The sequence below is a fragment of the Anguilla anguilla genome, chromosome 19, assembly GCF_013347855.1.
Source record: "Anguilla anguilla isolate fAngAng1 chromosome 19, fAngAng1.pri, whole genome shotgun sequence".
NCBI classification, from domain to species: domain Eukaryota; kingdom Metazoa; phylum Chordata; class Actinopteri; order Anguilliformes; family Anguillidae; genus Anguilla; species Anguilla anguilla.
Genome location: NC_049219.1, coordinates 2,855,526 through 2,870,754, shown reverse-complemented (window position 1 = coordinate 2,870,754; position 15,229 = coordinate 2,855,526). Strand labels below are relative to the sequence as shown.

The 15,229-nt window shown below is 40.3% G+C and overlaps 1 protein-coding gene across 1 annotated transcript in view; it reads right to left on the bottom strand.

Moving 5' to 3' along the window:
- The window catches only part of LOC118218911 (protein NLRC3-like), a 34,369-nt gene that overhangs the window by 8,176 nt on the left and 10,964 nt on the right, over positions 1-15,229 (bottom strand). Inside the window, exon 2 of the mRNA XM_035401664.1 lies at positions 4,706-4,847. Within this exon, the coding sequence (XP_035257555.1) occupies positions 4,706-4,764 (59 nt within the window). The 5' untranslated portion in view covers positions 4,765-4,847. The remainder of the gene's footprint in view (positions 1-4,705; positions 4,848-15,229) is intronic.

Below are 15,229 nucleotides of genomic sequence, written 5' to 3'. Positions count from 1 at the left end.
TTATTTATTTATTTTTTTTCTCCGCTAAAAGTGTCTGAGGCTCAACAACCATACGTCCTAGACCAACCACATTTGGTAGGTGGGTTCCTATGGCCCCCCACTACTCAGACACTACAAATGACCTATGTCGGCCAGATGGTGGCGCTATAACAAAGGGTCATGTTTAAAAGGTCATAACTCCCACACCAAAAGTCAGATCAACAGAAAACTTCATCGACCTATGCACCTGAATGTGCTCTACAGCTTTGCTATTGGGACCAATGCTTTTGGGACTTATGTCTGCCATATTGTTTGCCCGCCATTTACACTTTTTTATTAGTTGCATTGCGGAAGAGCTGTTGCTCCAAATCTAAAGTGTTACGACATCTAGTAAACTCCTTTACGGCAAGCGGCTAGAAGACATCCATGGCGAGGCAACTACGTAATCCAACACTGTCGGGTCTAGTTTTTATCAGTGAGGGGAGGATATGAACTTCATAATGGAAAATATTGTCTATCTGGGCATTCACAAAAATATTCTTTCACCACTGAAAAATCGTATTCCGTCACAGCAACAAGATAAACCCGACAATAGCCCTAAGATATGCCAATACGGCAGTGAAAAGGCTGCTCACTGAGTAACAAAATAAACGAGACAACGTTTTAAAAAATGATACCATGTCATTCTACAGTCAATGTCTGGGACTAAATATTGAATAAATATACAACCTTACCATTGGTTTTACGTGTAGAGATGTACCTTTTGAGACTGAGTGGTCATATATTGTCTTGGACAATCCGTTTGTGAAATATACGTGCATCTGTGATGCCTGGGTACCTTCAAAAATACCACACCTGTTGTTTACAGCGTTGCCGCCCTTTTTTGTACAGCCTGGCTTGATTGACAATTCATTTATTCAGTAGGTGAGAGTATAAGCTTTCTAACTATGTATAACATGTCTGATTTTGCTTCTGGAATCGCATTTTATCGGTCATCGTAACCGAAAAAAGTCTTATCATCGCATTCACTTACGCATTCACTCTGGGGCTGCACCTAACAAAACGTTGTCAACAATTTTTCATTATTTCTTGGAAAATACTATTATTGTTGAGGACTTCTGGGCATAGCTAAGCCATATGTTTGCTGATAGACCTATCTGACATCGTTTTCTGGAGCAAAACAGAAGCGGATAGGACTATCATTTCTTTACTGTCTCTGCCTTTATCTACTGAACACATAAAATTTCATCATTGCTATGTAAGTATTACTGCTCAAAATATTTCGGTTCGTTCCATTTGCTACCATAATATAACAAGCTTTCTTGGGTCTACAGCTGGAGTTTCTCGCTGCAATTACTAATATTGCATATAAACAAAAGACGCAATTGATGCTGTAGTCTGCCAAAGTCAAAATAAATAATACGGTAGCCTACTCTGCGGGCAGCGCACAGGTAGCAAGGACGGCGAGTTGATATTTCGTTTTTTGTTTCCTTTTTTTCAATGTCGTATTTATTATTTGAAACATGTATTATTTTATATGTCTGAAGCATTCGGAAATGTGCATTCTCTGCTAAGCTGAGCAATGGATTGGAATAGGCCTATGTGTCTGACGTAGTGTTGCACGGTATACCTTCTCGGTACTTAAAAAAAACGGTTCGGTATTAGAATTTTCCGATGTTCAGTACTTTTAGGTCAAATGTAAAAGCCAGGGAAATGTCTCCCGCATTACTGATTGAGAGGATGAAAGGTGTAATTTGTCAGAATCTTCGCTAGATGGCAGTAGCAACTAAGTTATCCAAGTCAGGTGACGTACGTTCGTGCATTACTCCTCGTTGATACAGCGCAAGCTTCGACTCAGTACACTTCAGTAGCAATAGGTGTTCTAATTTGGAAATATTTTATTATAGGAAGATGCTGTATTGTTATTAAAATATGCTGTTTTTAGATCTATTTAAAAGTGAAAGACCTGTTTAAAGATTATTTTATATTAGTTTACAATTGTTTAAATTTTGAAATATATTTAATATATTTTTCTATTAGTGTTGTAACACTATAGGTCTATGCTTATTAATATGTTGAACAGGCTTCAACTTAAAGGTTGTTAATAACCCAGGTTGTTAATAAACCCTGAATTCGAAAATGAGGTCAACCCTTGAGGACACTACGTTTCTGATCTATTAAGGTAATTTCAGTATCGTTAGGTACCGAGTATCGAATCAGTATCATTTAAGTTTCAAGTATCGTTTCAGTATCGAGTATCGTGATACTAAACCTGGTATCGGTATCAAAGTCAAAATTTTGGTATTGTGACAACATTAGTCTAACGCCTTTTTTAGTTGCAGCGCAGAAGCACTGCAGCTCTACATACACGCCGGGCCATCCTAGTGTTACGACATAGTAAAGGCCTTTACAGCAAGCGGCTAGGACACATCCATGGCGACGCAACTAAGTAATCCGACAGCGTCTCATAGCACAAAATTGGCCATCAATATTTTATACAAACATCATGACATTCAGTAGATATGTTGGGTGAAGCTATATGATCATGAGGACAAAACCATTTTAAATTTGCTCCATAAGGGGCGCGATAGTGCCAATGTTTGGACCCCTCCCAACGCCGCTTGCGGCTTTTATTATTATTATTATCATTATTGTTTGTAATTTGAGGATAGGTTAGATAACCAAAAAAAAAAAAAGACAGAGCACGTAACGTACGTCACTCACTCTACAAACGCTTCAGTCCATGTGTCCATTAGCACAATGGCAACTGCGAAAAAATTGGCTGTTTGGAAACACTTAAAAATTACCGATGACAAGAAAAAGGCTCAATGTCAAATATGTAACCAGCAAGTTGCATACCACGGCACAACAAATCTGACTGCTCATTTGAAATCAGTAAGTATGTCTATAATTAATTTGTCGGTGAAAAGATATCCTGTAGCTAGCCTAGTAGGCTAGCCTAGGCAGTTAGTTAACGAACTAGCTAGCTAACTTTGCATTGGCTAACTGCTGTTAAAGGTATAGGCCATTGGTGTCAAAGAAATGTAATAATAATAATAATAATAATAATAATTATTATTATTATTATTATTATTATAGCCAATTTATTATTATAGGTGCATCCCCTGGTATCACAGCCCTCAGCATCATCAACCTCCTCAACAATGCAGCAGACGCTTCAGTTCCAAAAGCCGCTAAGTGAGAAAAGAAAGAGTGAGTTGGTGGACTGCATTGTTGAATTCATTGCCCTGGACATGAGGCCCATCAATATAGTTGAAGGTGAGGGGTTCAAGAAATTAATGAAGACAATGATGCCCAGCTACACAGTGGCCAAAAGGTCCACTATTTCCAATGCCCTGACCCTGAAGCACGGGGAAGTGCGGGAGAAGGTTTTCTCACTTATTGAAAACGCCACCGCAGTAGCACTTACAACGGACATTTGGACCTCGATGAGGATGGAGGCGTACATGGCTGTCACCTGCCACTTTGTTTCAGAAGAGTGGGAACTACTGGGATACGTGTTGGAAACAAATGAATTGGAAGTGGAACACTCTGGCGTGAACATAGCGCGACGGCTTGGTGAAGTGGCCGACGCTTACGACATACCAAACTACAAGCGAGTAGCCGTTGTCCATGATAATGCCAGCAACGTGAAGCTGTGCACCGAAACGTTGAAGGAAGAGTCGGAAAAGTGGGGCAGCATTCAGGGGGTCTACTGCTTGGGACACACACTACAGCTGTGCATTAACACATCCCTAAAACAAGGCACAGTAAATCGCACAGCGTCCGCAGGCAGGAACCTTGTCGGGCATTTCCGAAAAAGCGCAAAGGCTACAGCTGCTCTGAAAGACAAACAAAAGCAGCAGAAAATCGTAGAACACAAACTAATCCCAGACGTTGCCACTCGTTGGAATTCTACATTGGCAATGTTGGAACGTCTAGTGGACCAACGATGGCCAGTGACAGCTGTGTTGTCCGATCCCACGATCACCAAGAAGGAGATCGTACACTGGACCTCACTCGGCCGAGCGAGGCCATTCGTTTATTTAAACATTTTGAAAATGTCCCAAACTAGGCCTACTTATTATTTAATTAAGTTGTATGCACAATGTTTTCTTCTCCGCTAGCTATTTTTATTTGCCAGAGCCATTTGTCCGACAATGATTGCTTTTTATTGTATCGTGCTGAGATTGCACCTGTTACATTTTTGTTACTAGGCTACTGATCTGCTGATTTTATAACGACTTTGTGCAATAAAATTTAATTTTGGAAATAACTGTTGTGTTATTTGATCTTTTCAATAAATGGGAATACGAAACTTGAAACCCTTCATTCACGGCTAGGCTATACAATGTTGCCCCCCACTGGATGTATAATGAACTGAAGCTTTCGGTAATGAAAGCTAATAGGCCTACGGTATTTCTCATTTTTAACCGTGTTTTTGTGAGAACGAACGTTCGGAGCTTCGCTTGGAAACACCAACAAATGTCCGAAGCCTAAAAAATGGCATTCGGCCAAGCCCTAATGGAGACACAGCTTCCAGTTAAACTCATCCTCTTACTGCAGCTCTAACTCACAGCACATGGAGACAAGGCTTCCAGTTAAACTCATCCTCTTACTGCAGTTCTAACTCACAGCACATGGAGACAAGGCTTCCATTTAAACTCATCTTCTTACTGCAGCTCTAACTCACAGCACATTAACTCTCTGATTCATGCATTTTTACCTTTTTCTCGCAAGGCCGTGGGTTCCATCGTCAGTCTCAGTCTCCTCTGACGAACTCATTTTAGAAACAGCGCCCCCTGTCTCAGGACACCTGAACACACCAGATCAGATTCACAAGTGGGTTCTGACCCAAATTGGCAGACCTGTAAATACACACAAGAAGAACATGATAACGCACAGACATTGGGATGGCAGGTATGCCATCCCGCCAAGTTACGCCTTGGCGGGGGCATGCCCCATACCTATACAGCACCGAGACTTTGGCACTTTTCAGGGTTCCCCACAGAAATAACCACAACAGCCACAGACACTCAGCCCTTAAAAACATTAAATTCTGTTCATTCTGACCCCATTTCAACAGACAGAATTCATAAACAACTTCACATGTCCACACAATAAAGCCCCAAACTAAGGGGATTTTGCGTTTTCTCCTTCTTCTTCTTCTTCTTCTTCTACTTCTTCTTCTCTTTCTTCTTCTTCTTCTTCTTCTTCTCATTCTTATTTTTCCTGCCGCCTATCCCACTAACAACATGTCTCCCCATTGGACATTTCACTGACACCAGCCAAATCTGCACCTACACGACCCAATCAAAAACGCGCATACACACGCAAAATACCCATACATTTTTACTCTGAAACATTTCCTGTTCAAACAGCTAGTCTGCCTGTGGCCTAGTGGGTAAGGTTACAGTCTTGGGAACATGGGGTTGTAGGTTCAAACCCAGCTTGGAACACGTTTCTTTAACCTGCTTCAACCCTCACTAATAATTGTCTACTAGCCTACTTATCAATTATTGCTTTTGCACCATATTTACCCGCCGTTCACCGTTCTGTTATTAACCGGCTACCATATTGCTAAGCCACATGGATTCAACGGGAGCTCTTCTGTGCTTACTGGCCTGTGTTCTTTAAAATCACCGGCAGGTTTGCTAATGATATTTCACGCATTGCATAGCTATGGCATGGTGCTGCACTAACGAAGTCACAGACTGGTAAACCTCCGGTTTCAGGATTGAACCCTGACTCGCCCTCAGGCAGATAATTTCCTCTTTTACACTAACGTTTTCTTACGCCTATATTTTCTTTACCAAAACTCACTCACGACCACCCATATGCATTTCATCACGGCAAATGTATTCCTTTTATTAAAAAGTTACACCAGTTCACCACTGTGCCATTTCTACTAACTATATTTCTTCACTTGGCTACCGTACAAAACTTTCATATCAGCAAACGCCACGTTTCTATTTCTACATTCATGTTACCTCGCTCTGTTCTCTATCTAGCCACATACGCTACACACAATTACTACTTATGTACATTCTGCAACTCCGCAGTTTGAACAGCTAATCCGACCGTGGCCTAGTGGGTAAGGTTACAGGCTTGGGAACACTGGGTCGTATGCTCAAGCCCAGCTTGGAACACGTTTCTTTTACTTGCTTCGACCCTCACTAATAATTGTCTACTACTTCTTAATTATTGCTTTTGCACCATATCTACCCGCCGTTCACCGTTTAGTTATTAACCGGCTACAATATTGCTAAGATATATGCATTATGACTTACCGTCTGTACGTTCAGTTATTGACCGGCTACAATATTGCTAAGCCATATGGACTCAACGGAAGCTCTTCTGTGCTTACTGGCTTGTGTTCTTCTTTAAAACCACCGACAGATTCGCTAATGATATTTCACGCATTGCATAGTTATGGCATTAGCTAACGAAGTCACAGACTGGTAAACCTCACTCACTCACGGCCACCCATATGCATTTCATGACGCAAATGTATTCATTTTATTTAAAAGTTACACCAGTTCACCACTGTGCCATTTCTACTAACTATATTTCTTCACTTGGCTACCGTACAAAACCTTAATATCAGCAAACGCCACGTTTCTACATTCATGTTACCTCGCCCTGTTCTCTATCTAGCCACATAGTATCTAGCCACTTACTACGTGTACGTTCTGCAACTCCGCATTAAAACATTACATTTAAAATCATGATTCACTCATAAGTATAACTACTAGCACTGAACATGAGAAAAAAACATTCGTGCAATAGATTACATTACAGTACAAGCAAATAATGAGTGCAATGTTATTTAACCCTCCACTTCAACAACTAATGTTCAATACCGACTGTTATATATACCATTTGATAAGGAATATAAGCTCGCTCATGGTCACTCCATTTACTTCGCACTATACTCCGTGATCATGTCAACCTTCACCTACATGCCCATTCTGCTAAAAACATATTGTTTCAACTACGGAATTTCGTAATTTCATTTTAATTTCTCTCACACTGTTGTTTTCTCTCATATGCAAAGCCTGCTGGGACATATGCGTCTGCTCCTATTCTCCACTATCATGTTTTCCGGTTCTCGTTTAGCAAAACAGCGAAGAGGATTCCTACCTGCAGATAAGCCTATCAAAATGCCTTATAAACCTTACAAACACTAAAAGTGCATCTCCACGAAATAACAGACAATGGAGCAGGACAGAAGGATAAACCTTACAAACACTAAAAGTGCATCTCCACGAAATAACAGAAAACGGAGCAGGACAGAAGGCTACACAAGTTGCGACCTAGGGAGTTATAATTCTACGGGCGTGTTCATTATTTTGTCAGTCAAGGCTCGTTGGATGGACGTCAAATCCGTGAGTACATACCATATTCCATCTGCGTTCCTGATGCGTTTACGCTTACGCCACTGCATCCTTTCTCACAGCCACTGTTTTACATATATAGCAAACCGAAACTGCTGAACGGTACACGCTCATCAGACTGTACAGATTCACACAACGATAGCCATAATCCACAACCGTTTCTTGCAGGGTCGCATTTCTCACTCTCATAATAAAACGCTTTGCAAAAAGAACTGATATCTCATAAAAAACACGTTTTCAACGTACAAAAATGCCAAGTTACTAAAAAGTATTGATATCAAAATGACGCCAAGTTACGATACTACAAACAATATAGGCTATCTTGCCTCACCGAAATGACATAAGATGTATCTCAAAGCAATGCTACCCAATATTTCCTCAGTTCTTTCAAGTCACTTGGCCCTGTGTTTTCTAATCTCATAAAAAACACGTTTTCAACGTACAAAAATGCCAAGTTACTAAAAAGTATTGATATCAAAATGACGCCAAGTTACGATACTACAAACAATATAGGCTATCTTGCCTCACCGAAATGACATAAGATGTATCTCAAAGCAATGCTACCCAATATTTCCTCAGTTCTTTCAAGTCACTTGGCCCTGTGTATAAGCATGCACTACATGGACAGGCCAAACATATGTGTGGATGGCTCTCTCACAGTCAAGATTGATTGAATAGGTGTGTGTATGTCCAATTTGTATTGGTATGTAGGCCTATGTATTTCGCTGCCCAGGCTTTCTGTTGCGTGAATGATAGTATGTTTCTTGGTACAAGTGTGTTCGTGAATGTGAATGTAAGATGCTGCCAGGGAAATGTCCCCATGCGGATAAAGAAGTTCTCTATGTATGTATGTACAATATGTGTTTTACATGCAGTATTTATTGTACGTAGCAAATATACAATAACTTGCACATGTACTCAAATTCAGTTCAGAAGCAAGTATAAACATGTTTTCTGGAGAAATGTGCTTCCTGTCGTTGCTCAGCAGCAGTTCTGTACATTAATGAATTTATACATTAATTTCAATGTACAATGTTCAATGTGTTCCATGAGGCAATTCGAAATATTTGTCTCTTTGATCTGACAGAAAGTTTGCATGACATTGTGAAATGGTAAGATTAGAAAACACAGGGCCAAGTGACTTGAAAGAACTGAGGAAATATTGGGTAGCATTGCTTTGAGATACATCTTATGTCATTTCGGTGAGGCAAGATAGCCTATATTGTTTGTAGTATCGTAACTTGGCGTCATTTTGATATCAATACTTTTTAGTAACTTGGCATTTTTGTACGTTGAAAACGTGTTTTTTATGAGATAATAATACACACCGACACACATACATCAAATCTCATAGAACAGACAGGGACAAATCTGGAATTTAACTGAGCCATAAACTTGTACAGTAATACAATTCCTTCCAAAATATTCTGCACCCATGATAACAATTACTAAGACCGTTCAATATAAGGAGTACCAGTGCTGAGGTATATTTCCATTGTCCAACATATGGAATATATTTAATGATATAATGGAAACTACCAAAATGACACATTTCTCAGATGATACAACAATTTTACAAAAATTGTGCGTCACAATTATTGGCACCCCTGTATTTGGTACTGTGTGCACCCTCCCCTCGCAGGAATAATGGCACTGAGTCTTTTTACATAACGTGTTATAAGACCAGAGAACACATTGGGAGGGATCTTAGACTCTTCCTCCACCCACAATCTTTCCAGATCCTGATGTCTTTGTTGATCCGTGCTTATGGGCTGTGCTGTTCAATTGAGTCACAGGTTTTCAGGGAGTTTCAGCAGTCTTTAGACTGTTGTAGCCATTGTACAATGATGCTTCTGTATCATTAACCTTATTATTTGTGGATTTTAATGTGAATTTGGGGTCATTGTCTTGCTGAAAGATCCACTAGTTTCAGTCTGCTGGCAGAGGTAGTCAGGTTTAGGGCTAAATTGTCCTGGTACTTGGGTAGAGTTCACAATGCTGCTTTCCTTAACAAGGGCCCCAGGACCAGTGTGAGCAAAGTAGCCCCATAACATTAAAGATCCACCACCGTATTTTTCTTTTCAGTATATGCATCCTTAAATCCATCCTACATCATATTCCTGGACATGGTTGTGAGAGGGGCTGGAGCCTCTCCCAGCATGCATTGGGCAAGAGGCAGGAAAAAACCCTGAACAGGTCACCAGTCCATCACAGGGCACACAGGGGTGATATAGCTCAGGAGGTAAGACCGATTGTCTGGCGGTCGGAGGGTTGCCGGTTCAAACCCCGCCCTGGGCATGTCGAAGTGTCCTTGAGCAAGACACCTAACACCTAACCTCTAACTGCTCTGGTGAATGAGAGGCATCAATTGTAAAGCGCTTTGGATAAAAGCGTTATATAAATGCAGTCCATTTACTTACACACTCATACATTCAAGCAATTTAGTGTCTCCAATTAGCTTAACCTGCATGTCTTTGGACTGTGGGAGGAAACCCATGCAGACATTGGATGAGAATATGCAAACTCCACACACACCACCATGCTGCGCTCCAGCAGTTTTAAACTTCTTCATTATTGCCCTCACAGTAGTAACTAGCATCTTCAGTTTATTTTTTGATCCATTGCCTGATTTTCAAAGGTCAGCAACCATTTTCATTTCGTTCGTCAATTCTTTGTCTTTCTCTGCGGCAAAGATGAAAAATGGGTTTCAGAAGCAGGTTCTCAGTTTAATCCTCCAGTGAAACAGGAAGCCATGGAAGGCCACAAGAGTTTCTCTTAATATTGGTGTATATTTATTTTGATTTTATTTCTAAGAATCTTTAGGGGTGCTAATTATTTATATATATATATATATATATATATATATGGGAAATAACCCTACCTGAATCCAACCGTCACACTAGAGGGCGCCAGTTCCCCCAATCTTAGTTTGTTTTCTGTGCCCGTTTAATGCTAATTAAGGTGTTGTGTCACAAACATTTAATAGCCTGACCAGATTCACATTACAGGTACCTGTAACTGATTTATGACTAGTCAAAGAGCTAATTTAAGATCTAACTGCATTTTCACTCAAAACTTTTAATATCTCAAATTACATTTTGCTAGTAAGATTGAAGTTACTTTCGCCATTCAGTTGTATGGGACCTCATATTAAGATACCTACAATTCAGTTTTGACTATCCAAAACGTGAATTCCAGATACTGTATCGCCATTTCAATTATGACTAGTCATAACTCAAATTAGAGATATCTCCACATTAGCTCTGACTTAATTTCAGTTAAAGATCTTTCATTCCTCGTGATTTAAGATATGTCAGGTAACGGGGGACCAGGACCCAAACGCAGAGTGGGAAAAACACCAGGAACTCCAAAAAGTCAAATACAATCAAAGACTTTACTCTCATACAGGTAACAGAAAAGAGGGAACAAAAACAAGGCCACTTTCAAAAACAAAAACAGCAGAATTTTCAACAAAAAAAAAACACAGACAGAACCGCAGGCAGAAACAGACGGACAGATACTCTCAGGCAGAAACACAAGGAACCAGCACCCAAGTCAGGAAAACAGAGAACTTAAATAGCCACAAAGATAACAAGACACAGGTGAACTCAAAGCACAATCAAACCAGAGCAGGGAGGGATAACGAGACACGAAGAAAAACAATGACAGAATTAAAGCCGCAAGCGGCGTTGGAAGGGGTCCAAGCAGTGGCAGCATCGCGCCCCCTATGGAGCGATTTTAAAATGGCTTTGTCCTCATGATCATATGCCTTCACCCAACATATCTACTGAATGTCATGATGATCGTATGAAATATTGATGACTTATGGCCAATTTTGAGCTAAGAGACGCTGTCGGATGACTTAGTTACGTCGCCATGGATGTGTCCTGGCCGCTTCCCGTCAAGGCCTTTACTATGTCGTAACACTTAGATGGCATGTCATAACACTTAGATGGTCCGGTGTGCATGCACAGCTGCAGTGTTTCTGCGCCGCAACTAAAAAAGGCGTCACACTAGTGTTGTCACGATACCGAAATTTTGACTTTGACACTGGTACCAGGTTTAGTATTACGATACTCAATACTGAAATGATACTTGAAACTTAAACGGTGCTAATTCGATGCTCGGTACCTAACGATACTGAAATTACCTTAATAGATCAGAAACGTAATGTCCACAAGGGTTGACCTCATTTTCTAATTCATGGTTTATTAACAACCTGGTTGATTAACAACCTGTAAGTTGACTCTTCAACATATTAATATGCATAGGCCTATAGTGTTACAACACTGAACAATAGAAAAATATGTTAAATATATTTCAAAAATTAAACAGTTGTAAAGTAAATAATCTTTAAAACAGGTCTTTCACCTTTAAATAGATTTAAAAACAGCATATTTTAATAACAATAAAGCATCTCTCTATAATAAAATATTTCCAAATTGGAACACCTATTGCTACTGAAGTGAACTGAGTCAAAGCTTGCGCTGTATGAGGGAAGTGAATGCACAAGCGCAGGTCACCTCACTTGGCAACCTTAGTTGCTACTGCCATCTAGCGAAGATTCTGACAAACTACACTTTTCATCCTCTAAATCAGTAATGCGGGAGACACATTTCCCTGGCTTTTACATTTGACGCAGAACTACCGAACGTCGGAAAATTCAAATACGAAACCGTTTTTTTTTTTTTTTTTTTTTAATTACCGAAAAAGTGTTGAAGTTTTGGTATACCGTGCAACACTACGTCAGACGGATTCCAATCCATTGCTCAGTTTAGCAGAGAATGCACATTTCAGAGCGCCTCAGAGAAAGAATAATAACACATAAATACACATTTCAAATAATAAATACGACATTGAGAAAAAACGACACAATAAACGAGTTATCAACTCGCCACCTACGCGCAGAGCAGCCGACCGTTTTATTTATTTATTGACAGATGAGAAGCAACAGGAATCACAAACGGATTGTCCAAGACAATATATGACCACTCAGTCGCAAAAGGGACATCTCTACGCGTGAAACCAGTGGTAAGATTGTATAATTATTCAAAGTTTAGTCCCAGATATTGAATGTAGAATAACATGGCATAATTTTAAAAAAAAACTTTGTCTCGTTTATTTCGTTATTCAGTGAGCAGCGTTTTCACTGCTGTATTGGCATATTTCAGGGCTAACGCCGGGTTTATCTTGTTGCTACGGAATATTACAGTAGCCTACATTACAGGCATTTGGCAGACGCTCTTATCCAGAGCGACGTACAACAAAGTGTATAAACATAACCAGGAATAAGTGTGCCGAAAACCCTAGAGAGAAATACCGTTCCAAGTGCAGGGAACAACCGCATAGTTCAACTTGGACCCAGTAGTTTAAACTGATTAACGCTAACACAAACAAGAACAGCAACAACGCAGTCTATGAAAACATTCAAGCAGTAGTTAACTAAGTAGTAGACTAAGTCACCAACGGAACAACTACCTAGTTACAACCCTAAGCTTACAGTCAATTTAGAGATTAAATTGAGAATACGATTTCTCTCAGCACAATGACGGATTTAAAGACTAAACGAACTCACCCGATATTGTCTTCAAATGGACCGTATTATTTATTTAGACATTGGCAGACTACAGCGTAAAATGCGTCTTTTGTTTATATTCAATATTAGTAAATGCAGCGAGAAACTGCAGCTGTAGGTCGTTATGTTATGGTAGCAACGGAACGAAGCGGACTATATATGTATTGGACTACCGTCATTGTTTCATTATACCAGCGTGTTTTCGCGCGTTTACACAGAAACTCAGAACCTATCAATAAAATGGTTTAGCTATTTCTCAGCATAATTACTGATTTAAAAATTAAACGAACTCACCCGGCACTGTCTTCCAATGCTTCCCGTCTGACCGTCCCCTCACTGATATAAACTAGACCCTACGGCAATAGTTAAGAAGAGTTAAGTCACCTACGAAACAACTACCTAGTTACAACCCTGAGCTTACAGTCGATTTAGAGATTAAATTGAGGATACGATTTACAGCATAAATTGCGTATTTTGTTTATATTCAATATTATTAAATGCAGCGAGAAACTGCAGCTGTATGTCGTTATGTTATGGTAGCAACGGAACGAAGCGGACTATATACGTATTGGACTACCGTCATTGTTTCATTATACCAGCGTGTTTTCGCGCGTTTACACAGAAACTCAGAACCTATCAATAAAATGGTTTAGCTATTTCTCAGCATAATGACTGATTTAAAAATTAAACGAACTCACCCGGCACTGTCTTCCAATGCTTCCCGTCTGACCGTCCCCTCACTGATATAAACTAGACCCTACGGCAATAGTTAAGAAGAGTTAAGTCACCTACGAAACAACTACCTAGTTACAACCCTGAGCTTACAGTCGATTTAGAGATTAAATTGAGGATACGATTTACAGCATAAATTGCGTATTTTGTTTATATTCAATATTATTAAATGCAGCGAGAAACTGCAGCTGTATGTCGTTATGTTATGGTAGCAACGGAACGAAGCGGACTATATATGTATTACCGTCATTGTTTTATTATACCAGCATGTTTTCGCGCGTTTGCACAGAAACTCAAAACATACCAATAAAATTGTTTAGCTTTTTCTCACCATAATGACAGATTTAAAGACTTAACGAACTCACCCGATACTGTCTTCAAATGGATCCATGCCAAAGAAAAGTAATTATTCATCCTCTCAGAAAGCTTTTACTAAGAAACTTTGGGTAGCCGATCTTAGCATGCACGCTAGGTGGCAGTGTCACACCGTGCTTTCACTGATAAAAACTAGCGTCGCCATGGTTGTCGCTTGCCGTAAAGAAGTTTACTCGATGTCGTAATCGTTTGGATTTGGAGCTCCAGCTTTTCCGCTCCCCACCTAATGAAAAAGTCCAAATGGTGTGCAAACCATATGGCGGACATAGGTGCTCCCAATAGGAAAGTTGTAGAGCACATTCAGATGCATCAGTCGATGAAGTTTTGTGTTGATCTGACCTACGGTGTGGGAGTTATGGCCTTTTAAACTATGATCCTTTGTTATAGCGCCACCATCTGGCCGACATAGGTGATTTTTAGTGCCTCGTTAGTGGGGTGCCATAGGAACCCACCTACCAAATTTGGTTGGTCTACAACTTATGGTTGCTGAGCCTCAGACATTTTTGCGGAGAAAACTGCCACGCCTCAACTAAAAAGTCTAAATGGCAGGCAAACAATATGGCGGACAAAAGTTGGGCCAATGGCAAAGTTGTAGAGCACGTTCAGATGCTTATGTCGATGAAGTTTTGTGTTGATCTGACTTATGGTGTGGGAGTTATGGCCTTTTACGCAAAACCCTTTGTTATAGCGCCACCATCTGGCCGACGTACGTGGTTTTTAGTGCCTGAGTAGTGGGGGGCCATAGGAACCCACCTGCCAAATTTGGTTGCTCCAGGACTTATGGTTGCTGAGCCTCAGACACTTTTACCGGAAAAAAATAAGAATAATTAAAGCCGCAAGCGGCGTTGGAAGGGGTCCAAGCAGTGGGAGCATCGCGCCCCCTATGGAGGGATTTTAAAATGGCTTTGTCCTCACGATCATATGCCTTCACCCAACATATCTACTGAATATCATGATGATCGTATGATATATTGATGACTTATGGCCAATTTTGAGCTAAGAGACGCTGTCGGATGACTTAGTTACGTCGCCATGGATGTGTCCTGGCCGCTTCCCGTCAAGGCCTTTACTATGTCGTAACACTTAGATGGCATGTCATAACACTTAGATGGTCCGGTGTGCATGCACAGCTGCAGTGTTTCTGCGCCGCAACTAAAAAAGGCGTCACACT